Raw genomic sequence first — 25,156 nt, 5'->3', positions numbered from 1 at the left:
ATCGGACATTTGGTGATTGGAAGCCCAATAGAAAGTTGGCACAAGACAGTAAGTCTGAGTGGGTCATGGAGAACCGAACACTTCGTATGAGATGGAAAGTTCAAATGGGTCAAAAGTTAATAGGATACTTGGTGAAGAAGCCTTGGCAAGTCAAAGTTGACTTGATGCTAGGTAATGAGAAGTCTGAACAAATCACGGATGATTTTAGGGTTGGGCAAAGGAACACTAAACTCGGATTCAGAGTTAGGGTTGGGCAATCGATTTGATTGAGTCAATTGATTGAGAGCTTATTTTGGGAGCACATTAGGATCCGGAATCGATTAGGCTTAAGGCAATCACAATCAATTGGTAGAAGTTTTACGAGGAAACAAAAATTTGTCGAATCGATTGACCTAATCGATTCAGCCTTATCAATCGATTGGGTTAATCAATTGACAGTGCTTTCTTGAGAGAACATAAGGCTTAAGAATCGTTTGAGGCAATCAATTGGAAGCCATCAATCAATTGTTAGGCAAAAAAGAGTCATTCTATAGGTTTGAATGATCAGATCTGACGTGACAATCGATTGAGAATAATATCAATCAATTGAGAGGCATTTGTCAGCACGAAAGAAACCTTAGAAAAGAGAGTTTCGTGCAGTTTTGAAGCATCCGGTTCTTGAGGGTTTGAGGCAAAAGTGATGCTATATTTCCTACCACTAAGCGACAATTCAAAGCAAGGAAAAACAAGTAAAGCAAGGTTCTTTATTGTAAAATTATTTTCGATTTATTTTGTAATCTTGTTTAGGCTTCTCTGCCTTTGAAAAGTTTCTGAGAAGAAGAGTGTTCATAATGAATATGATGACTGGTGTGGACCATTGGATTAGTCATCTCAAGGAGGTGAATACCAAGTAAAATTCAAGTGTAGTGCATGTGGAGTCAGGTTTGAATCAAGGTTTCCGTTATGCATTCAAACGACGAGCATAAAGCAACGACGATATCAAGAGAAGCGATCAGAGCTATTAATCCCCTCTAGCTCGCACAGATCTTAATGTTATTGATGAACATGGTTAACAATATTTTATTTGAATATTATTCATGAATAATTCATAATCCCTATTTATTAATATTAATGAGTTAAACATAACTTCATTCATTTAATTTAGTAAATTATTAAAATTTATTTATTTATTTGATTTTATATGTATTGAATAAATGTTAATATTTTTTTATTAAATTGAATATTAGGTTTTTCCTGAATCGATTGATTCATTTATAAACCTTAACCTAAGCACAATTAGAGATGGATAATCCTAAAGAAAAATAATATAGTCTTAATTCCCTGATTAGGTAAAATATGAGAAAATGCATTAAAATAAAAGATTATTATTATAATCAACAATGATGGTGTATCATTCGCATCATCATTCAAATGTATAAATTTGAGTGTCCGGAGCACTAGTGTGACGGTAGAATATAATACTTTTTAAATTTTGGATTGAATCTCAATTTTAATAAATGAATGGATAAATTTTTTCTTAATGAATAATTAGATCGGACTGATAAATCATTTGTTATGAATATTTTTTAATTTATTCTAAAAACTGATAAAAAAATTTTAACAGATCAAATTAATCATCTAAATTAACCGACTAGATATACGATATCAATTAAAAATTAAAAATGTACGAATTTGAGACTGACGATGGGGCATCACCTTGACTTTTTAGTATTTTGAATTGATGGTGCGTCCTTCTTGAATTGTTGCACCTAAAAAGCAGCGTCTTAATGATTTGATAATTGGGTCATCTCTTGAATTTTAACTTCTTCAAGCAGAAAGTATAAGCGAGGAATAATGAGACAACTGCTCTACTGTATACTTTAACTGATTCTGAATCATAGAGAATAGTTTATATTAGATATCCTTGGTGAGTTTTAAAGTGTATATAATTCATCGATAGAGGATCATACTTGATTGAAAGTCAGGATATTCAGAGTTCAATCATCAATCAATAGTAGTTTCTTATTAATATTTAATTTACAACTAAATCTGTTAGCATGCACAAGAAGAGGGAAGAAACTCGAGGAAAATGATTGAGAGAGTGAGAGAACTAAGTCATGAGGTTTGATGAAATTTCAATGGAAGAATCCCACTTTTGAAGTCCTTATAAACCACGTCGAGGTAGGAGCTAATCATGACAAAAGAATAATTTTGATCCAGTAAAGGTAATCCAAAATTACATAAATTAAGAATAAAAAACAATTTCCATCTTCCCAGATAAGACTTATATTAATCATCAGATGAGTTGGTCAATAAGTCAACTGTAAAAGTGAGTTCTCGACGTGAGAACCCGTGCTGCATGCAAACAAATGAAGTAATTCTTCTGGACTCAGATTGTTGAGATAATGCCAATTTACAGTTAATGAGCTTGTCTTTAACTGATGTGACTGTCAAGAAAAGCCTTTGGAACAAATCTTCACATGGAAAAAAAGGTTGAATGACTTGCTTGGAAGGTCATTTCCTGGACAAAAGCCCTGATGACATCTTATTGAAAGGCCATTGACCCAAAAACCTGCAAAATGTGTGTGAATTCAGATGCAATGCTGTAAAAAGTATGTAAGTTTTATAATAAAGAAAGCTTTCGCAGCATCCGGGAACTCAGATGTGTTACCTACATGGCCCTCCTGTACAATGATGAAAGCTGATCCAAATAGAAATCATAGGGGGTCGAAAGAGCAAAACCTTCAAGCTCTTTCATGGGATGGGTACCCACGACAATAGTTGGCTCGCTGCTTTGAGAAAGAAGCAGTGGTGCAATAATTCTCACTGATGAAAGCTTACCACAGGCAATGATCGACAAAACTAGTGCATGCCCTCCCTGCTAGGTTTGATGATGGCACACATCCTTTATTGTCCTTCATATTTGTCCTCTATTTGTAATTTAGTTGTCATTCTCTTACCAGCTCGCGGGAAATCATAATCAAGCTGCGACTTTTTAAAGCCATGTATCGTCCTTGAAAAGCCAATTTGGCAGCTTGCTGATCACCAGCATTGTAATGTGTCCAAGCCCCGTAACAAGCAAGTCGATCAGTTAGAAAATAATAGGTATTTCTCGGACAACAAAGTATTGGTATCAGATTCTGGATATGCAATCCGCTTCGAGTGGTTACGATCTACAAGAAATGTACATGTTCAGAAATCTCACCTCGACTGAGGGATCTATGGCAGTGTTGTAAGAATGTATAAAATATGGAATTCCTGAAAGCTTTACAAGATTTCCTACGAAAGAAACTAGATATAATTCTTCGCCAGGAATATATATATACATATATATGAAAATTTTCATTTAATCTACAGGAGCAAGTAAACAAGGCTATAGTAGCTTCAGGAGAGGACATGCAAGACAGGGCTGCTCCACCGTGCACCATGCAGCCAAATATAGGTACCTAATAATTGCAGATAAATGAGTGTCATGCTTTTGCTTTGGGAGATGGAGGACGACAAAAGATGAGTTCTCAAATCACGTGTGGATGTGTACAAGTGCTAACGACAAGAGATGAGACAGAACTTGTACACAAGCCTACCTAATTAGCTAATATTACTGATCAGTATTGTATGCATACACATAATCCCCACGGTCGTGCAATCTACTTTCCTATTGCGTGTACGTACCTGTAGCACTGCAAATTACTTTCTTCTCTGAGCACGGATAAGAAGTAGCTAACTCATATTTATTGTTGATTAGAATGACTAAATAATAGCTCATTGAAGTCCTTATTGTTTAACCTTCAATACTTACCCTTCAGTAGTTTGCACCACCAAGTTTGACAGACGACGCACGTGTGTATCCCAATTAATAGTAGTTGCTAATTCAATAATTAAAACCAAATCGGCAAATGTAGACAAGAACTAGTGTTGGTGCTGAAGCTAGATTTACTCAAAACGGTCAAAGGCATATGCAAGAGCAGGAAGGCTGCGCTCGGTGAAAGGTAGCAACTCTGCCACAACTTTCATCCTCGAGATCTGCCTGCAAGCATGGGTGCGCAACCAACAGCAGCGTTAGTCTTATGAGACGAGGAGGAGGTAACGCAGAAAGCAGACACAGCCATTACCTTACCTGCTCTGCTCTGGCCCCCTTCTTACCTATATACAATAATTTCATCAAACACGTTCATGATATGGCCTGCCAAGCTGCATGCTCCACCAGCTGCCTCTGCGAAATGATTCGTGAATCCTGGTAAAGTCCTAGAAGTGGAGATGATGATGATGGTGATGAGGGTAATCGCTCAGCCCCGTGGTAATGCAGGGCATGATGATGCCGGGGGTGGGCTTACTCCTGACCCTTCTTTTCTGCCACCATCTTGTCAAGCGAGTTCGTCCCAAAAAGAATATTTGCGATCAATATAGTGAATCCCCTAATAACATGGGCCGTGCACACACATCTCTCTCTCTCTCTGCTATTTGAAATTTGAATAATAGTTAAGGTGATGATGGTATTGGATATGTTTTTATGAAGTTCCAATGTCGCATCCTCGCCGACTACAAGCCATGAGTTTTCCTCCTCGACAATGGCAAAATACCCTCTTCCGGCCACTGCACTATGGGTAAAACATCTTCCTCTGGCCGACAAAAAAAATGGGCTACACGCCCTCCCGGTTGTTGTCGCCTCTTTATCTACAAGGCCGGCAAATATACACACAAAAAGGATTAGTTCCGAGGTAGGACAAAAAAAAGGTTAACGAAATGGCCTCCCTGTCGTCCAGATTTACTATTCAAATTTGTTGCTTGTCGTCCATTGGCGAAACGTTCGGTATGACTCGAGCAATCCAAGACAGAATCTGCCGTCGGCAGCCATTGGCCATCTACCTGCAACTGAATAGGAAGAGAGCAGAGGAAGGGGATGTCCAGTCCTCCCTTTCCTATGGGAGGATGCAACTTCAGAGGAAGATATTTAAGTTTTTTTTTTTTTTAAAGTATATGATATTGTACCTTGAGATTTTTGCCCAAAAAATATCACAATCTTCATTTCAAAAGCTCGATCATACACATCCCCCCGTACGCGTATAGCATATACTTGTTTCAGTAAGTAGTCAGCACACCTCATCGCGAAAACAGAGGAGAGAATCTCTCGTCGTCGCGATCCCTACAAAATAACCAAACGTCCGCTACAGTCCAAGTAGTGACTGGTTTTTCTTTTGCATGGGAAGCGTTGGGAACGTAGATGAAGCTGTACGTTTTTATAGTTATACTACACTTCTTCTTCGCGTTGGGGACGACCTCCAACTTTTTCTAGTATTTTAACTGAAGATTCTGAACGAGTTTTGACTTTGGCAGTTTGGGAGGTGGTGCGAGGTGAATAAAATCTCAGCGTTTCCTCGTGTGCGGACAACGTGCATGGGCGTGTCTTTGTTTTTCCACGGCGAGACGACGGGAAGGAGACGGCGACGAGAGGAGAGAGGAAACGGATTAAAGAAATGGGAATGTCTTGTGGACTCCAACGACGCTGCGCTGGAAACTAATAAATAGCATTCGAATCCGTGATCTAGAGTGTCACCTTGCACTGGGACCCACGACCCTCCGCCAATTAGGTACGATGACGCCCGCCGAACGCTCTCCGCCTTCCGATCCTCCGCTAGCGATTCGACGACCGTTGAGATCGATTAACGGCGACGTCAGTGATCCTGCTGTCATTTAACGCCCTCCGTCAGTTCTGCGGCTCGATAAATACCCTCGACGGACTCTTCTCGAAGTCTCTCCCTCTCTGCACCGCGAGACGACTCTCACTTCGCTGCAGCTTTACGAGTCGCCTTCTCTGATGTTCGCTTGAGAGAGGTGTCGCGTTGCTCTCTGTTCGGCAGATGGGGATGGAGAAGCAAGAAGGCAAGGAGAGAGAGCGCATCGAGACCGTCCTCAAGATCTTAAAGAAGCAAGCTCCTCTCACGGTGAAGCAGGTTTCAATCGCTCCTGATTTTTCTTCCTCTCTTATGCACATAAAAGTGCGCGTACGTGTTCTCATTTACGCTGTTTGCGTTGCAGGAGAAGTTCTGCAACGATGCCTGCGTCGAACGGTTCCTGAAAGCCAAGGGAGATAACGCGAAGAAGGCGGCGAAGCAACTAAGAGCCGTCCTTTGTTGGAGAGAGAGCGTCGGAACTGGTTCCTTCTCTTTGGCTCTTTGCTAACAGACGTTTCTTACTCTTTCGAAATCTCTTTTGTTTGTTTTCTGAATTCGTCCTAAAATGCGGCGTCGTCTTTTTGAAACTTCTTTATCGGGCTGTGACATGTTACTTGAGCCATGATTTGAACCGACGCTCGCTACTTTTTATGCATCATCGGGCGGGTGCCTGCTTTTTCTTTTGAGCTAACGGATACTACGTTTCTTTTGGACTCAGATCATTTAATAGCCGATGAGTTCTCTGAGGAACTGGCCGGTGGCTTCGCTTACGTCTCAGGTCACGACGGCGAAGCCAGGCCTGTTGTGGTAAGCACCTCATATTGATCTTAACTCTATATGAACACTAATTTAAATGGTGATTCTAGTGATCGATTCATTTTTGGTTACAGGTTTTCCGCATCAAGCAAGAGTATCCGAAAACTCATTCACAAAAATTGTGAGACCTATTCCATCTTCTTTCTACTCTGTGCTCTGTGCTCTGTGCTCTGTGCTCTGTGCTCTGTGGTGTATTATTAATGCCTTCCTTGTTTCCAGCAGGTTTGTTCGCCTACTGGTCTTCACGTTGGAAGTGGCAATCTCATCCATGTCAAGATTCGTGGACCAGTTCGTGATTCTTTTCGATGCCAGTACGTTCAAAATCCAATAGTAAATAAACAATCACTTTTGTATCGGTGTTCAACGAACATACTTACTGACCAACGAATAATGCACTAACATCTGCTTGGAAAAGAGAATTAGACGTTAACTAAAAGTATCCTCGCTTACTCTGCTCTGTTGCAAGTCACAAGAGCCCACTGGGGCTGCCTGCTCTGGTTCGGTGGGGAGCTGTCTCCCGACCAAAACAAACCCGGCATCAGGCTCCATGCATTGACCTTAATCACTCTATTACAAAACAAACTTTACCGTATTCTAATCGTCTTCATTCTACGTGAAGACGTGAGCACAGGCTTCTTGTTCCATTCTGTGCACCATTATTTCCTCTGTTTTCTTGAACAACACTTCAAGTGATGAAAAGGGAAAACAACATGCAGGCTTCTTCAGGTCGGCATCGGCTTTCCTCAACTTTCTCATGGGCACTCTCAAGATCATCTACGACTACTATCCATGCCGTCTTCACAAGGCTTTCGTCGTCGATCCTCCTTCCCTCTTCTCCTATCTCTGGAAGGTATTGTTGATGTTGTTGTTTTTTTTTGTTCTCGTGGTGTTTGTTGCAACTCGATATTGTTTTGATATGTGTTGACGCAGGGTGTCCGTCCATTTGTGGAACTGGCTTCGGTCACAGCGGTGGTCTCGTCCCTCGACTTCGACGAGTCGCTCGAAGACGCCGTGTTCGGGTCGTACCCGACGAGGACGGCGTCGCTACGGTTCGACGCGGCGGCCGACGCCTCCTCAAGAGTCGGCCTCTCCATGTCGTCGCGCTTCTCCTTCACCGTCTCCCACCTCGACTCCCTGAAGCCGTGGTACCTCTCCACCACCACGGCCACTCCGCGCGCGGCGCCCACCGAAAGCCCTTCCCTCATCGGCGCGTCCTCGCTCAACGCCCGGTCCTTCTCGTTCGCCTCCCCGGCCGCGCGCTCCGCGCCGCACTCCGCCGCCGCCTTCTCCTGGGCGCCGGACCCACGAAGCACGCCGTCTACCTCGTGCAAATTCTCTCCGAGAAAGCAGAGGAAACCACCCCCGCCGTCCCCGACACCACAGCAGCAACCGAGGACACCTCGCCCGTCCTTCTTGCAGTCGCCGGTGGCGCTGTTCTCCTTCCGGAAAGAGGCTCACCCGGCGCATAGCCGAGGCGAGAGGGAGAGGGAATTGTTCCTCCCCTATCTCAAGTTCCACCGGCGGCCGTACGATGAGATGGTGTACCGAGCGAAGATGCGGCCGCCGCTCGGCGGGCTCATCTCCATCATCTCCCCGCACCTCAAGCAGCAACACCAGCAGCAACTGCGTCGCAACGCCATTAACATCCACCACCACCAGAAGCAGAAGACGCAATCGCTAAACTACTGAGCTAATATTACTGCTTACTTCTCTTTATTTAATTTCCCTGATGAGATTAATTATACCACGCCTCCTCTCTGTGATTGACTATATGACTAGAGTTTCAAATCCACGATTAGTTGCGATGTAAAATATTAATCTCCTAGGCAAATAACTGTGACGCATCACACTGCACATTATTTAACCTTCCATCACTGATTGACTGTGGGCTCAAGGTTCCATAGGGTTAAGGCAAAAACAATTTCTTAATATACAACTACATCTTCATTTTGGGTAAACGCCAAAACTTCTACTGGATCATCGGAGTGCAGAGTTAAAGTAAATTGGCTGAAACCTTAACTGGGTTCACCGGTAGATTCAGCAATTAAAAATTTGTTCTGGTAAAAACATCTAAATTTGGTTGGGTGAACCGGTATGTTGCTCAATATTTAATAAGCTTGTGTGCGTTGAGGCGGCTGATACTTCAAAAACTTCGAAATGGCAGGAAGGAATGGGCATCTGTGTCGCTGTCCAGTGCTCATGTCTTTATCACTTTAGTTTGTCGACTAGTTTTTGATCTTTAGAAGCCGAAAGAAAACCCACTTAATTATGATACTTTGGAGTTGGAGATTACTGTGTTTGAGGAATGTCCTCTTCCCTTTGTTGCCTATTTATCCAGTCATTTCGCTTAAGACAGCTACTGGTATTGGATCTTCTGTGTCCATCGCCAAAGAATGGCATTTTGGACATTGTTCTTGTCTATACTTTTGCTGGCGAACATTGGTTGGCCAAACTGAATCCTTCAAGTTATTTTTTCGTGGGTAGTTAGTTAAAGGTATCCGGTAGGGAATATTACTAAGGATGCAAAATAGATTTAGTCGGGTATTTCCAGTCAAGTCACCATCTCACGATCAACCAAACTGGAAGGTGGCTAAACAAGTAGGAGCCATATGCTGTACTGAACTAGGCCAGTCTGTGAAGGCACACTGAGCAATCCAAAAAGCAACAAGATTCTTGTGGAAAGAGATTTTCCTATCAGCAATTTCATGGAGCTCTGGCACCCCTTGCCCTCATGGTTTGTCAGAACGGAAGTTTGGAACAGCTGGAACTCTAGGCACAGGAATGTCATAGGTCATTTCAAAGTCTTACTTTGTGACGCCAATCGCAGACATTATAATGGCCGAAGAAAGAAAGAATGGAACAGCCGGACCGGAAGGATGTAGGGTTAATCAGAGATCATTACTCTTAATTAAATTCGCCGTCTGACTCTTCTTGGATAGTTGCTCGTCGCCCATCTCTTGTGGCATCTCAATTTTAATAATAGCAAAAAGTCTAATATTAATATAATTATCTTTATTAGATAGGTTTATTTGTAAGTTGTGTATATGAATATAATTCGAATCCTAAAGATCTAATTTATGTTTAATGGATTTCGGATAATTAGATATGGGTTGAATATCTAGAACCCTTTAGTTTGATCCGTTATCATCTATGGGCTGACAGTTTTCACATTTTACTCTACAAAAATAGAGTCGGTAATGAAGTTGGCATTAGATGATGCCTTTTAACTTATCTACCAAAAAAATTGATTAATGTTGTCTAAATCTGACACGTTTCTTACGTGAGTTCAAATCTCCTATCCCTAAACTTTTATGTCCCCATGTCTCACACAAGTAATGACAAAAATGAATAGTGTTTCATTGTAGTTCGGATCCTGTCCCCATTTCTCTCTGTCCCCATGTCCCACTGCCGATCGGACGGGTCAGATTACATCTCAATGCATCATGACATCTTTAAGATGTGTGCAGTATCCTCGTGATTTGCAAAGCATCCTTGAGATGTAATCTGACCCGTCCGATCGGCAGTGGGACACGTGGACAGAGAGAAATGGGGACAGAGGATCCGAACTAGTTTCATTGTGGCGTTGCAGTGACAAAAGAAATCCCTCGTCAAACCCCTTCTGCTCCCGAAATTTCTCTCCGAACCCTTCTATGCCCTAAACCTTTCTCCGAGTTGCAGCTCCGTCTTCGCCTACTGCTCGCGTCCCGCCTTTCTCCAGGCGACTCCCTTCTCCTTCCCACTTTCTCCAGGCGATCTTCGACTTCCCCTCCCGAAGGTATCCAAGAGCTCCAACTCTGTCTCCGCTTGCAGATCGCGTCCCGCCCTTCCTCAACGAACAACCTATAGATCGTGTCCCCGCCTTAAACTGAACTCCAGCCGAAGTCGACAGCGCCATCTCCTTCCGCTCCCTTAAGTCGACGGTGGTCGGTTTCTCCTTCTCCGTCCCCTTCCGAACTCTAGCTCGGTACCTTTCTTCCTCCCCCTCTCTCCCCTTCTCTTGATCATGCCCTTGGCCAGCCGTCCTTAGCCGGAGATGGAAGGGTGAATCAGAGAACTAGAATCAACAGTTAATTGCGTTACTTGGACCTAAAGTTATTGACCTCTAGTTGTTGCTGTAAACCTTGTGAGATGAGTATTGTGCTATTGCTTTTTGAAATTATCATGACCTCCAGTAGTTTGAGGTGTTTATTGGTCCTGACTCCTACAATATAACTAATCATGTATTTTAGGTGATACTATCATGATGTTTGATGATAATTGCTAATTTTCACTTTAACTTTGTGCTAATATGAAGTGAGATTTATTCCATTACACTCAATTATATAATTATATTTTAGCTTCAAATGGAGAACATGTTGATGCATAAGCACAAATTTGAACAAACTACAACCTAAAGAAAGAATCTTCCTTTTAGATGCATTTTGTAAACATTAAACTAAGAGAACACTAACAGCCAAAGGGACCTAATTAGTCTAGCATGCTTCTTATCATAATGAGGTACATCATTATAAGTTGCACATAAATTAGATTATACCTTTTCCTTTACCTTTGAAGATTCAATATATCTAATTTGGGACTCTGATAAGGTTCTCCTAATTAGCTTTAATTTTATCAAATTTTACTTTTTAAGTTATTATTAAATGACATTATCAAGTAACAGCAGCATTGACCATACCAAATTTTAAAATGTACGATGCAGGGATTGCGGACTAAGCATTGGTGCTAGTCTCTAGATCAATCAAGAACCCAGAAAACTATATTATGGATGTAAGCAACATTTATGGTTAAAGTGGGTGAGGTTTGATACTGGACTAAATGAAGATACTAGTGATATACATTTAAGGATGTTGCCAAGAGTAGAGCCGACATTAGGAAATGAATGCATTGCTTATCCTGGGCATAATATAGGAAATTGAAATGTATCGCTTATCGTCTGGATATTTATGATAGTGGACTTATTTATTTTGGTTGTATACTTGTTTTGTTTGTTAGTTGGTCTGGTTTAGTAGTGCTAGTGTTGTAATGTGATAAAGAAATATAATTATGGATGATGTCAATATTTGATTTTTTTTTTGTTTATGGATGGATATTAGTTAGGTATTCTTCAGTAAGCTTCCTATGTCAGCAAATGATGTTATGCTATTATCTTTGCTTATCCATGTTTAAGTCATATTTAATTAGCACGCATTGCTTGGATTGCTTCCCACATTAAATCTTTTGCTTTGTGAGGTTTATTAATGTTACTGCCTATGTTACTACAACTGCTTTCAGTACTTGCATTATTGCTTGTACTAGCTTTGCACATACTATTGCTATCACTGACTTTCACAGAAACTCTGTGATTATCTGTGTTGTGCTTCTCTAATATTTTCTTCATATCTTCTCCCGTTTCTTTCAAGTTTGGAGTCTTGTTCAACTGTGACAATTCTATGGTTGAACCTTGTCCACTTAATCGTTTTGTAGAACTACAAATTTGATCAACAAAAGAGTCATTATGCCCCCTTTTAGACACTCAAAGACCACAATATCTCTATCTACTAGAGTGTATCTCAAACTGTTTCCTCCAATATGATTGGTATATCAGGTTCTTGTTTGCAATGTTGTTGAGAAGTTGATTTAGAAGTATATCTATATGGAAATGGAACTAAAATCATCATAATTTTTGTTTTGGAAAATAATGAAACCTGCTAATAAGTCACCTTTGCCAAATTTATTATCAAACGGAATCGTCAAGTGAAACAGTCTACATAAGAGGAAAAAATGAACTAAATCTTTAGTTTAAGAAGAGATGACACATCGAACAAATATAGAGAAGCAGAATTCAATCACAACCAAATTACGGACTCATAGTTCACGAAATAACAAGAAAAACATACGACATTTGGACCACATTATTTCTAAAGAATACTAATCAGGATAACATTAAAATACATATATTCTATAAATATCGGTTTAGTTACTAGAACACAGTTTTACAGGCAACATATAAGTACCAAAATCTAATTTTCTTTATTAGGACCAAAAGATTTTATATATCTCCACAATGATATAATATTGTCTACTTTGAGTCTAAGCCCTCATACCAATGGAGATATCTTTATCTTATAAATACATGATCTTTTCCATGTATTTTCAATGTAGGACTTTGATTATATTTCCAACAAGTCTTCCCACAAATGAAGAATCATCATTATTCTCATGGTTCGGACCTCCCCTCAAGTATCAGGTCACTCTTGACCTGCTCAGGGCCTCCCCTCAAGCATCAGGTCACTGACCTACTCAGGGCCTCTCCTACTTCGTTCAAGGTTCCACCCACATGGTTCAATCTAGATCATGGCTTTGACTCGTGCTTCTTCTGGCGGTTAGTCCGGTGAAGAGCTACCTCGCTCTGATACCAATTGTTAGGATTAAAAGATTTCATATAATGATATGATATTGTCCATTTTAAGTCTAAGCCCTCATGGATTTATTTTTGGGCTCTATCTAAAAGGTCTCATACCAATGAAGATATCTTTATCTTATAAACTCATGATCTTTTTCATGTATTTTTAATGTGAGACTTTGATTGTATTCCCAACACCCTCCTTCGGCCTGCGATGCGCAAGAATAAGATATTCACAATTAGGAAACAATTATCTTTATATATTTCAATGCTTGCTAATATAACATAATACAAACAAATACCTATATTGACATCAATCACTCTTTGTTGATGTGCATTCCATTATAGCAACATCCACACAATTGATGTCCCTTGAGAGAAAAAGAAAGAGACGGAAAGCCATGTAAGCCAACATATATGGTTAAGAATCAATAGAACAATTTCAAAATACACATATCATTACAAGTCATTCAAAAGAATACAAGGAGAAGGAAGAGCACAAACATAGTCCTGTTTGATGTCAGATATCAAGAGCAATAGCATAACCAAATCATTGATACTTTAACAATCAAATATTCATTAGAAGAGTTAGTTTCTTACCATCATTCCCAATTATTTGTCTGAAAATAACCAATATTAGAGTGAACCTGAGACAGTTGTGTTAACAAAAATTGTTGAAATTCAGTTTCGACCATACTCAAACCTTCAACACTGGCATGCTGGATATACTTTCATAATGCTTTTCTATAGCCTGTTATACAAAAAATAAAATAAAATGATTTAATTCTATATGCTTTCTCAAATGTAATGACAATAAATAAACAACACTTTAATAAGAATGAGGGTGAAATCTTAATAATTGTTGAAGTTTGGTTGCTTTTCCTCGCTGTATTCCTTTTCTTTGAAATCTTATCTAAGCCACTTTTCAATCTCTTATCTGAAATCATTTTCTTCTTTGTTTTAATTCCTTTGACTCCAAGAGAGTTTCCTTTACCAATTTCAAACTCTTTTTCAATAGAGTGTTAGACAGTTGGTTTATTAACTTGTAACCTCTCATCAACCATCTGAAACATACTCAACAAACCATCTTTAACAACCTTGTAAGTGTCTTCCCTCTCCACTGCCTTGGTAACCAATTGAACATACAATCCACTCAATTCTTTATATCTCATATTATTGCAAGTTTTTGGATCCAAACTACCTTTGTTTGCAATTGAATCAATAACTCCAAAGTATTCACCTTTTGCTTTTTATGTCCACCTTTTCAATATATACTCACTTGAAATTTTTATAATATTTTTTATCATAAATATTTTTAAAATATGAGAACACAAAATCGTAACAAAATCATATTTTCTAAAGCTACACTCAATCTTTTGACCCCATGAATCAAGTGTAACTATATGATGGTAACTCTTTTTGTGAGAAGTAACTTTGTATTTTGTATGTGATCCAACAACCTCACAAATTTCTATAATAGAATCATGAGATGTGTACCACTCTTGTTCAAAACACTTGTGATCCGGTAATAAGGTCGGGGGACCCCCTTCTGGAGGGAAGTCAACGCCACGTGGAGGTCAAAGGTCAAAAGGGTCAACATGAGTGCCGGCCGATCGGAGAAGGGGTGGGTCGACCGGCCGAACGACTCCGAGCGAAATCAAAGACAGCCCGACGGGGAGTCGGGTTTCCGACACTCATGGTGAACAAGGTCGCCGGGCCGAGCGGAAAGCCTGCTCGGCCAAGGCGTAAAGCAGCAATGGAGGAATCGTCTCAAGCCGACCGGAGAACGTGGAGTGGAATCTTCCCGGTCGGACTGATGTCTGCCGAGCGGATGGACGCTCGGCGCGGGGAAAGAACAGACAAAAGGATAAGGGGACATTAGGGAACATCTTCTGACAACGGGCATGTTTGACGACCAAGTTATACGCATAATCTTATGACGGAAGGTTTTACCGTCCCATCAGAAAGGTTCCCGGACTGTAGTAGTATGGTGTTAGGCATGCTTCTCTGTGAAGCCCATGCTACGGTATGGTAAAGGACACGTGTACTCCTCGGTAGGTGTGCATAAGCCTCCCCACAGCTCTATATAAGAGCCCTTAGACTTCGACGGAGGTACGCGATCTTTCGTCTTCGAAGCCACTTCATCATTTTCCTCTTGCCTGACTTGAGCGTCGGAGGGTCGTCGTCAGGAACCCCTTCCCGGCCCGACTTCTTTGCAGGTTCGCCGGAGATCCATACAGCCGGTCAGAGGTCCACGTCATCATCTGGAAAAGTGCCACGTGCCCAGCGTCCATCGATTCAGCGTTTGGACAGGATCAAATTGGCGCCGTCTGTGGGAACGCACCTGCATCCGAGCGGAAGAGATGGGCGAAGCTAGACGACATCACACCGTGATGCTCTCCCAAGAGGAGCTCGACGCTCTAATCGAGGCAAGAGCAACTAAGCTCGGAGCAACAGAAACAGAAGGTGCAAGCCGAGCGGATGGAGCAACAAGCGACGTCAGCATCAGGAGGCCGAGCGGAAGCACCGCCTGCCACGATTCCATTTCATCGGGCATTATTTTGTACGCCTCCTAAAGTCACAACAGTTAATCGTGATCGAGGATCTTCATCCGACGAGGCGCCCATGCGAGACAACAGAAAAGGCAAAGCTCCCCGAACGGACGCCTCTCCCGAGCAGATCAACCGACAGTTTTCAGAGGTCATCCTGCGGGACCCTCTGCCAAAGCATTATGTGCCCCCGACGATCGGGGAATACAACGGAACCACCGACCCGGATGACCATCTGGGTAAGTTCGACAACACAGCTACATTACATCAATACACAGATGGAGTGAAATGCCGGGTGTTTCTTACCACCCTCTCGGGATCGGCGCAACGATGGTTCCGGAGGCTGCCGGACGGATCCATCACCAGCTTTAAAGAGTTCCGTGTCACCTTTCTCCATCATTTTGCGAGCAGCCGGCATTACCAGAAGACTAGTGTCAGTTTATTTGCCATCAAGCAAGAGCCCAGGGAGCCGCTCCGAGCCTATATCCAACGATTCAACCGGGTGGCCATGTTTATTCCAACGGCCACCTCAGAAACAATGATGAACGCGTTCACGCAAGGCCTCGTGGGCGGTGACTTCTTCCGTTCACTTATTCGAAAGCTGCCCCGAGACTACGATCATATGTTACACCGGGCCAATGAGTACATAAATGTGGATGAAGCACAGGCGGCCCGAAGAAAAGAAGTTCCAGCTGAGCGGTCAACCCCTGCCGAGCGGAAGCCGCTCACTGGCCACCAGCCGCCTAGAGGACCCCGAGCTGAAGCAGTTCGCCCTCACCGCGCAAGGTCCCCCGTCGTTCAAGAGGTATCCGCCGAGCGGCCCAAACCAAAAAAGAAGGTATGAACCCCCATGTTCTGCTCATTCCACCGGACCGACACGCATAACACACGAGATTGCCTAAGCCTCCCCCTGATCTCCCACCCCGCTCCTTGGAGTGGCCGTCGTCGATCCCCATCATCCGACAGGCGACAGCGTCTCCATGACGTCGATCGGCGGATATCCAGGAAGTCTCCCTAGCGGTATCATCCTCAGGGGCATGAGGACCATCGCAGGATATCCAAGGAGCGGCCTAGGCCGTCGCACGGGAGGAAGAAAATAGAAGCAACACGTCCCGGGGCGAAATCAACATCATCGCTGGTGGACCGACCGGAGGTGACTCCAACAGAGCAAGGAAGGCGAGTGTCAGGCAGCTTGAGATCCATGCGGTAGGCTGCAGTCAAGAACGGGCAAGCGGGCCCGAAATCAGCTTCGGGCCCAGGGACCTTGAGGGAGTCGAAGTGCCACGTGACGACGCCCTCCTCGTCAAAACGGTAATAGCTAACTATACTATTCACCGCATTTTCATCGATACAGGCAGCTCGGTCAACATTATATTTAAAAAGGCTTTCGACCAACTGCAAATTGATCGAGCTGAGTTGCTGCCCATGACAACCCCCCTCTACGGGTTTACGGGCAATGAAGTTCTGCCGGTCGGACAGGTCCGACTGGCTATCTCGCTTGGAGAAGAGCCGCTCAGAAGGACGCGTACTGCCAACTTCGTCGTGGTCGACTCTCCCTCAGCATACAATATTATCCTGGGGCGACCAGCGCTCAGTGAGTTCCGAGCGGCCTTCTCCACCTTCTATCAGAAAATTAAGTTCCTGGTTGAAGATAAAGTTGGAGAAGGAAGAGGAGATCAGCTGGCGGCTCGGCGATGCTACGTTGAAATGGTCCGAGCCGAAGCTAATTCCGCGCGGAAGACACCACGGATCGAGGTGAACGCCATAACCAAAAAACCACCCTCTTTGGTTTATGAAGAAAAAGAGGAGGTTCAGATCCACCTGACCCGATCGGAGGCCACCACATTCATTGCGGTCGATCTGGAGGCAAGCCAGAAAAAGGAGGTGATCAAATGTCTCCAGAGAAACTGCGATGTCTTCGTTTGGTCGACACATGAGCTGCCGGAAATTTCGCCAAGTATTGCACAACATGAGCTTCACGTCCGACCGGACGCTCGGCTGGTGAAGCAAAGGAAGAGGGACTTTAGCGCCGAACAAAATGTCATCATCTGAGCGAAAGTCGAAAAGCTCCTGGAGGCCGGCCATATAAGGGAGGTCCAGTTCCCGAGCTGGCTCGTAAATGTAATGCTAGTCTCCAAGCCAGACAATAAGTGGAGGGTTTGCATCGATTTTCGGGATCTCAACAAAGTCTGCCCAAAGGATTTTTACCCTCTGCCCCGGATTGATCAACTGGTGGACTCCACAGCCGGATGTGAGCTGATATGCATGCTAGACGCCTATCAGGGCTACCATCAGGTGCCGCTCACCCGAGAAGACCAAGAGAATGTCAGCTTCGTTACAGCCGACGACACTTTCTGTTACAATGTCGTGCCGTTCGGATTGAAGAACGCGGGAGCAACTTACCAGCGCTTAATGAACAAGATATTCAAGGAGCAGATCGGACGCAATTTAGAAGTGTGCGTGGATGATATTCTCATCAAGTCTGTCCGAGCGACCGATCTTTTTACGGACATGGAGGAGACCTTCCGAACGTTGAGGAGGTATGGAGTCAAGCTCAACCCTCAGAAATGTCTGTTCGGAGCAAAAGGCGGGCGTTTCTTGGGCTATATAGTGACCGAGCGGGGCATAGAGGCAAATCCCAGCAAGGTAAAAGCGTTGCAAGATATGCCGCCCCCAAGAAATCTAAGGGAAGTACAACGCCTGACTGGGCAGATAACGACATTGTCAATATTCATCTCCAAGACTGCCGACCGGAGTCTCCCTTTCTTCAAGATCCTACGCAAAGCTACTAAGTTTCACTGGGACGAAGAATGCGATCGGGCGTTTGAAGAGCTGAAGACATACCTGAACTCCTTGCCCGTATTGGCCAAGCCAGCTGTAGATGAGCCGCTCTGTATTTATTTATCTTCAACCGAGCGAACGGTCGGCTCGGCATTAGTGAGGACGAGCGGTGAAGAACAACCCGTGTACTTCTTGAGCCATATTTTAAAAGATGCTGAATCTCGCTACACTGGGCTCGAGAAGTTGGCTTTTGCTTTGGTCCTCGCCGCTCGGAGACTTCGTCCTTATTTCCTAGCACATACAATCATCGTTCGGACGAATAGCCCATTGGGAAGAGTACTGCTGAATCCAGAAGCGTCCGGGCAGCTCATCAAATGGACAACGGAGTTGAGTAAATTTGACATTCAGTATCAACCCCGTTCAGCGATAAAGGCGCAATCCTTAGCAGATTTTGTTACCGAGATACAAAATTCCGAGCCCGAAGCAATGTGGAAGATATTTGTGTAAAATACCAAAAATAGACGAATATTAATAAGGGAATTTTTTGAAATTTTTGAAAATTTTTCGGGAATTTTTCGGAGCTCGTACGGACGAGTTAACGGGGACAAAAACGGGGCCCGAAAAAGTCTGTTTAGGTTACCCCGTTTAAGCGAGGAAATGTTTATATTTACATTTCTTTTTCTTTATTTTCTTTATTTTCTTTTATTTTTTTTTCTTTTCTTCCCGCCGTTCTCTCTTCTTCTCCACGCGCCCGACTCCTCCGAGCCCTAACCGTCGGAGCTCTAACCGCTGGCCGTGGCGGTTTTTCCTCTCTCCCTCGTGCTTAATCCGTGACCAAGGGGAGACGCCACTCCATTTTCTCTTCATCCCAAAGCCGAGCCCTAGTCGCGTCGTCGCCACTACAATCCGACGTCGAGCCCTAGGTGCCAACACCTTCTCCGATCTCCTCCGCCGACGCCGAGCAGTGCCGGCCTTTTCTCCTTTTCCTCCTTCCCGAGCCGCCACCACCACCGACACCGCACGAGCAGTGCCGATCAAGCCGACTCCTTGTGCCCTACTTCCTTGTTGCGGCCCCGACACACACAGAAGCTTCCTCTCCTCTGCCGTCTCTGCCTTAGATTGCCGCCAGTGGTACGTTCTGTGCCCTAGTTTTAGCCTTACTTCAGTTGAGTTTTCTGCTCCAGCGACGATCTCTTGTCATTGTCGTATTGTCGATTCCTTTCTGTGCTCTAGCCACCGGTGGATAGCTGTGGTCGGCCAGAATTTGAGTGGGCTCTGGGTGGTGTTGGCTGGAAGGCTTTTGGTAGTAACATCTCCGGCAGTGAGTTGTTGGCTGAGGCATTTAACTCAGGTGAGTTTTGATTTGAGTTATTTTTCTCAGGGATTTAAATCCAGATATAGATGGAGAATGGTGGGGATTCCTTAACCTAAATGAATTAAGTAATTGGTAAGTCAGATCTGGATTAGAACCTGTGATGTAATAGGCATATAATAAATCCTAATTAGAAGGTGGAACGATTAGGGTTAACAAAGTCAACCCTAGTTGATGAATGGATTAGATATTTACCGAGGATTTGTATTATGTAATTAGCTAAATAAAATATTGGTATATTGTTTGGCGCAGGACTCTGATTCGAGACGGGCGTCTCGACTTTTGATTTGACCAGATTGGACTTTACGATTGGAGGCGGGTACTTTTGACTTATGTCATTTGATATACATAGTAGTGAATATAACAAGTTGCATTAATTATGTTTCTTATTTGTTCCGGTTAATCACTACCTGATACTTGTTACATGATTGATTGATTGCTTGTTTTGCATCTCATGTATTCCTTACCTGTTGATACATGCTTATAGGGGTAGTGATATACCATGCTTCACCATGTTCAGGACCTGGATTTTATACCTTCTGTGTACCTTTGATTTGATTTGATTCGTTGACCTATGATGCACTTTTATATATACATGGATTAGGTCAGGATATTTTATGGTTAGTGTCATGCATCATTTGCATGATTGCATGCTGTGCGATAGTTCGCTCCATTATTGTTGAGCACATCGCCAGTTACATGGATCTGCACACACCACCACTCATGGGCTAGTGGTCGATTCAGGCAGAGTGTGTTGCAGCAGAGACTCTGTTATGCACCATTGGTCCGCTCATGGGTAGCGTGATGCAACGTGTTAGCCGATAGGGATTCCTCCCCGTCATCGTGTACAGGGAGTTGAGAGCATTGCGCTCCCCCATTTATGATTTGGGGTAGGAGGATAGATGTAATCTGACAGCATCCCGTCCACTCGGTCACTCATCAGGAGTAGTGACGACAGAGTGCACGGTTGAAAGGGAGGCAAGTGATCCGGTAATAAGGTCAGGGGACCCCCTTCTGGAGGGAAGTCAACGCCACGTGGAGGTCAAAGGTCAAAAGGGTCAACATGAGTGCCGGCCGATCGGAGAAGGGGTGGGTCGACCGGCCGAACGGTTCCGAGCGAAATCAAAGACAGCCCGACGAGGAGTCGGGTTCCCGACGCTCATGGTGAACAAGGTCGCCGGGCCGAGCGGGAAGCCCGCTCGGCCAAGGCGTAAAGCAGCAATGGAGGAATCGTCTCAAGTCGACCGGAGAACGTGGAGTGGAATCTTCCCGGTCGGACTGATGTCTGCCGAGCGGATGGATGCTCGGCGTGGGGAAAGAAGAGACAAAAGGACAAGGGGACATTGGGGAACATCTTCTGACAACGGGCATGTTTGACGACCAAGTTCTACGCATAATCTTATGACGGAAGGTTTTACCGTCCCATCAGAAAGGTTCCGGGACTGTAGTAGTATGGTGTTAGGCATGCTTCTCTGTGAAGTCCATGCTACGGTATGGTAAAGGGCACGTGTACTTCTCGGTAGGTGTGCATAAGCCTCCCCACAACTCTATATAAGAGCCCTTAGACTTCGACGGAGGTACGCGATCTTTCGTCTTCGAAGCCACTTCATCATTTTCCTCTTGCCTGACTTGAGCGTCGGAGGGTCGTCGCCGGGAACCCCTTCCCAGCCCGACTTCTTTGCAGGTTCGCCGGAGATCCATATAGCCGATCAGAGGTCCACGTCATCATCTGGAAGAGCGCCACGCGCCCAGCGTCCATCGATTCAGCGTTCGGACAGGATCAACTTGTATGCCTCAGGAGTATAAATACAACTTGCATGCTTTAAAATTTCAATTGGATACAATAGACATGGAACACTTCTATTTTATCTAAAATTAGCTTTTAACTCCTCATATCGACGATCATCAAGTAGTCTTTGGAAGTGATTGAAAAAGTCTAAAAACTTGTGTTGACAAGTGACGTACCTTTTCAGAATATTTTTCATACTTTCACTTCTTTGGATTGTAGTCATATTCATACAAAACATATGTCATCCATATACTATAGTCCATTTTTCCTTTATGTGAAACAGACGTCTCAACCAATCATTGTCTTCAAGTGCATACTTAATCAACATCATGTTCCAAGCTAAAATAAAATCTTCCTCTTCATCAAAATCATATATATATAAGGCAAAATCTTTAGTAAACTCTTTGAACTCAGAAAAAACTCCACTCAAATGTATTGCAGGATTTTGATAAATGTGTCAAATACACAAACGATGATGTGTTTCAAGCCATCTGGAAGTCAAAGCCTTTGTCATTGCTGCATCTTGATTTGTAAGAATAGTTGTTAGTTTTTTCTCACACATAACTTTGGTAAATGTATCAAACAATCACTCAAATGCCAAAGAAGTTTCATCATATAATAAAGTTGCACAAAAAATTATAGATTGCTTATGACGATTAACACCCACAAACAACGCAATTGGATGATCTTCATTGTTCTTCATGTAAGTTGTGTCAAAGCAAACAACATCTCTAAAATTGCTATAATCAGCTCTTATCTTAACATCACACAAAAAAATATTAGTTATCAAATCATATTCATCAACTTGAATAGCATAAAAAAATTAGGATCATCAAACTGCATTTTCTGTAAATATTCCAATACACCTATATCACCAACTTTGATATTTCTTATTCTTTTGTATCGCAAGTAGTTATTGTAATCTTGAGGAATAAAACCTAAATTATCCCTCCCACCTTTTGTCTCACCATAAGATTATGAAATGCTTTTGGGGGGATTCCTACATCATTTGTCATCTCAATTTGTATTGCCGTAGAAGAAGTTATATTTCTATAACATCTGTAGATGTGAGTTTTGTTTGGACTTAAAAAATAATGATTATACTCTTTAATAAATTGCTCCACAGTCAAGTTGTTATTTTTTTAACAATTAATCTTCATTTTAACATCACAACCAAACCTTGTTTTAGGATGACTTGCTTTCACATAAACATCTCGTTTGTCCTTTCTCATTTTTCCTTGTGCACAACAATAAAAAAATCCTGTCAACTAATTTACTCGATTTCGATTTTTCATTGTGGCTTTTACTCCGTATGTCAAATCCAACTTGTTTAGCATATTTCAAATAAAATTCATAGGCATCCTCTTCAGTCTTAAATTCCATATCGATTTTGGACATCAATTCTTTTGTGATAGATGGGTCAGAACTCAACAATAACATGGTAGAGTCCCTCATTAATAACATCAAACTCATTATTCTGATTGTCTTCGTTTGCATCAAAATTTAACCTACGACAACTCGTAGATTCAACAAACGACAACTCTAATAATTATTTTGATCCTAAAAAAAATAATCAAGAAATGTATATATATATTTCTTACACAGATCATAATGCGATTCTGTTAATAAAAAAATAAAAAAGAAATAAAATTATAGTTATAGATGATGTGATGAAAAAATGCATCACGAAAATAAAAATGTATATATTTTTTGCATAGATCACGATGCCTTTTAGTAGTGTATTTAGCACTGATTAATCTTAATTTTTACAATGCACGGGACAAGATAATTCAAAAAAACAAAAATCACACAAATAAAATAATATTTAGCACTGATCAATCTTAGTTTCATCAACCATACAAACGATGCTAACAAATTATTCCAGTATCATAAGATTCAAGAAACAAAAAAAAATAAAAAATGATCTCAACCATAACATGTCAAAAAATGAAACAACTTGAAAAAAAAAGTTCAAATTTGCTAGAACCATCATACTTGAAAAACCAAAGATCCGGAGATTCCATCAGAAGCGATGTGAAGAATTTGACCGGAGATTCGGCCGCGATCTACAGGATCTTCATCGAGGAAAGGTGGAGACGGAGATAGAGCTCTTGGATGCCTTCGGAGGGGACGCTGTCAACTTCGGAAAGGGAGGTCAATGGCACTATCAGTGATCGTCAAAGGTGGGAAGAAGAAAGTTGTAGCCCGGAGAAAGGTTTAAGGCATAGAAGGATTCAGAGAAAAATTTCGGGAGCAGAAAGGATTCGATGAGAGATTTCTTTTAACATCGCAGCGTCATGTATTTCTCACCAGAAACACTATTAATTTTTGTAGTTACCTCTATGGGACACGAGGTCAGAAAAAATTAGGAAATGAGGATTTGAACTCTTCATACGTGCTGCAATTAAATCCACAACTATTGATCAAATCCAACCATGCATGGAGGCGGATCGATAAAGACAGGTAATCATGTCGAACCAACCGTCTGATATCGATCCATTTTCTTAATCGATCTGACCTATCAAGTTTGATGCCACCGAGATAAGATCCTCTGTCCCACTTTTCTTGTGTCCTCGTGTCCCATTTATAATCGGATGAACTACATCATATTATGCATCCTTGAGATTTGACATGATTTGATGTGATCCATTCGATTAGTGAATGAGACACAGGGACATAAGAAAAATGGGACAGAGGATCCCATCTTGATGCCACCCCTTTAATTCACGCCAAGATGCTTATAAATCAATTACTAGACTTCCCCTTGCTTTTCCCCTCCTGATCTGCTTAATTTGTTCCCTTTCCTAGTTACTTCTCAAGTCATGGACTTCTCCAGCGACGACATCCCCCTTTGATTGCCTTCTGTTGGGTAGAACTTTTATCATCTAAGTTCTCCTCCATTTGCACGCGTGCCTGGCTCGTTTCTAATCCTTAATTTCTTCTTCTAATTGCCAACGGACACCTTGATGACACTTTTTACTCTCCCTCAATTGGCATTGGACGAGCTTGCAGAAGCAACAATATCGAAGGAACTGCCACACTTATTACCTCAAATAACCCACCTTCTTCCCTCTTATTCAACTTATGGATTCAATTCCATGAAGCTGTTTAATTAATTCTAAGAGTTTCTTGCTAGCAAATGCGGCATATCAGCAAAGGAAGCCTCGCCCCTTCGTGCCGAGATCTTCCAATCCCATGTCAGCTCCATTGCAGGCCTCGTAGTTAATGATTCCTTTTCTCTAATTATTTCAGGCTAGCTCGAGGTTACGACGTCGTTCACCCAGACGGGCACCTAGGCAAGAAGTTATATATATTTGCGTGATCCTTGTCTTTCTTGACTAAATTCCTTGAGTGGCTTCAGCTCCGTTCATGGGAGATTGCCCAACGACCTCATCCAGCCAGACGCTTCGCTGCGAGAGCTCCTCCTCAGCATTCCCCAGCGCACGATCGTACGTGTTCCAAGTTACGATTTGTAATAATCAGGACAAAAATTTTAGATACCAATTGGCATTTTGTGCGTGGTGCATGCAGCTGTTTACGAACTCGGACAGGCGGCACGCGACGAGGGTACTGCAGAGGCTGGCCATCGAGGAGGACTGCTTCCAACCCATCATTTGCTTCGAGACAGATGTAACATCCTTGAGTGTGACAAGCATCAAATTATTGCATGACTTGAGTCCAGCACTTGCGGTGGAGAATTTGTGCAAATTACAGCAAATTACACTCTGTTTGCCATCCAAGAAAAAAAAAACTTATCCAGAAAAAACTTAAGCAAGCTTATGGAGAATTTGTGCTATTAAATCCGTGCACAACAAG

General features: G+C 42.6%; 1 protein-coding gene and 1 long non-coding RNA gene across 3 annotated transcripts; both read left to right on the top strand.

Moving 5' to 3' along the window:
* Nucleotides 1–5,746: 5,746 nt before the first annotated feature.
* LOC122026273 lies at nt 5,747–8,317 on the top strand. Of its 2 annotated transcripts, none has more exons than XM_042584941.1 (7): nt 5,747–5,930; nt 6,016–6,133; nt 6,370–6,458; nt 6,542–6,588; nt 6,687–6,778; nt 7,184–7,317; nt 7,398–8,317. In XM_042584941.1, exons 1-7 carry the CDS (start codon nt 5,838–5,840, stop codon nt 8,154–8,156), a joined length of 1,332 nt encoding a protein of 443 aa, XP_042440875.1. In that variant the 5' UTR covers nt 5,747–5,837; the 3' UTR covers nt 8,157–8,317. The 2 variants fall into 2 exon arrangements, with proteins under 2 accessions (XP_042440875.1, XP_042440876.1); XM_042584942.1 differs by having other exon boundaries at nt 6,690–6,778; nt 7,398–8,315.
* A 1,730-nt stretch (nt 8,318–10,047) lies between these two features.
* Nucleotides 10,048–11,458, top strand: LOC122027259. Its single transcript, XR_006124334.1, has 2 exons — nt 10,048–10,431; nt 11,167–11,458. It is a non-coding gene; the product is annotated as an uncharacterized LOC122027259 (long non-coding RNA).
* The last annotated feature ends 13,698 nt before the right edge of the window (nt 11,459–25,156 follow it).

Source organism: Zingiber officinale, chromosome 10A (assembly GCF_018446385.1).
Source record: "Zingiber officinale cultivar Zhangliang chromosome 10A, Zo_v1.1, whole genome shotgun sequence".
NCBI lineage: Eukaryota > Viridiplantae > Streptophyta > Magnoliopsida > Zingiberales > Zingiberaceae > Zingiber > Zingiber officinale.
This window is presented reverse-complemented; position numbering and strand designations above follow the sequence as displayed.

Coding starts and splice junctions, on each gene's coding strand:
- LOC122026273 (XM_042584941.1), top strand. CDS start 5,838: ATGGGGATGGAGAAGCAAGAAGGCAAGGAGAGAGAGCGCATCGAGACC. Junction 6,589..6,686: donor AAAACTCATTCACAAAAATT/GTGAGACCTATT, acceptor CCTTGTTTCCAG/CAGGTTTGTTCGCCTACTGG. Junction 6,779..7,183: donor CGTGATTCTTTTCGATGCCA/GTACGTTCAAAA, acceptor AACAACATGCAG/GCTTCTTCAGGTCGGCATCG.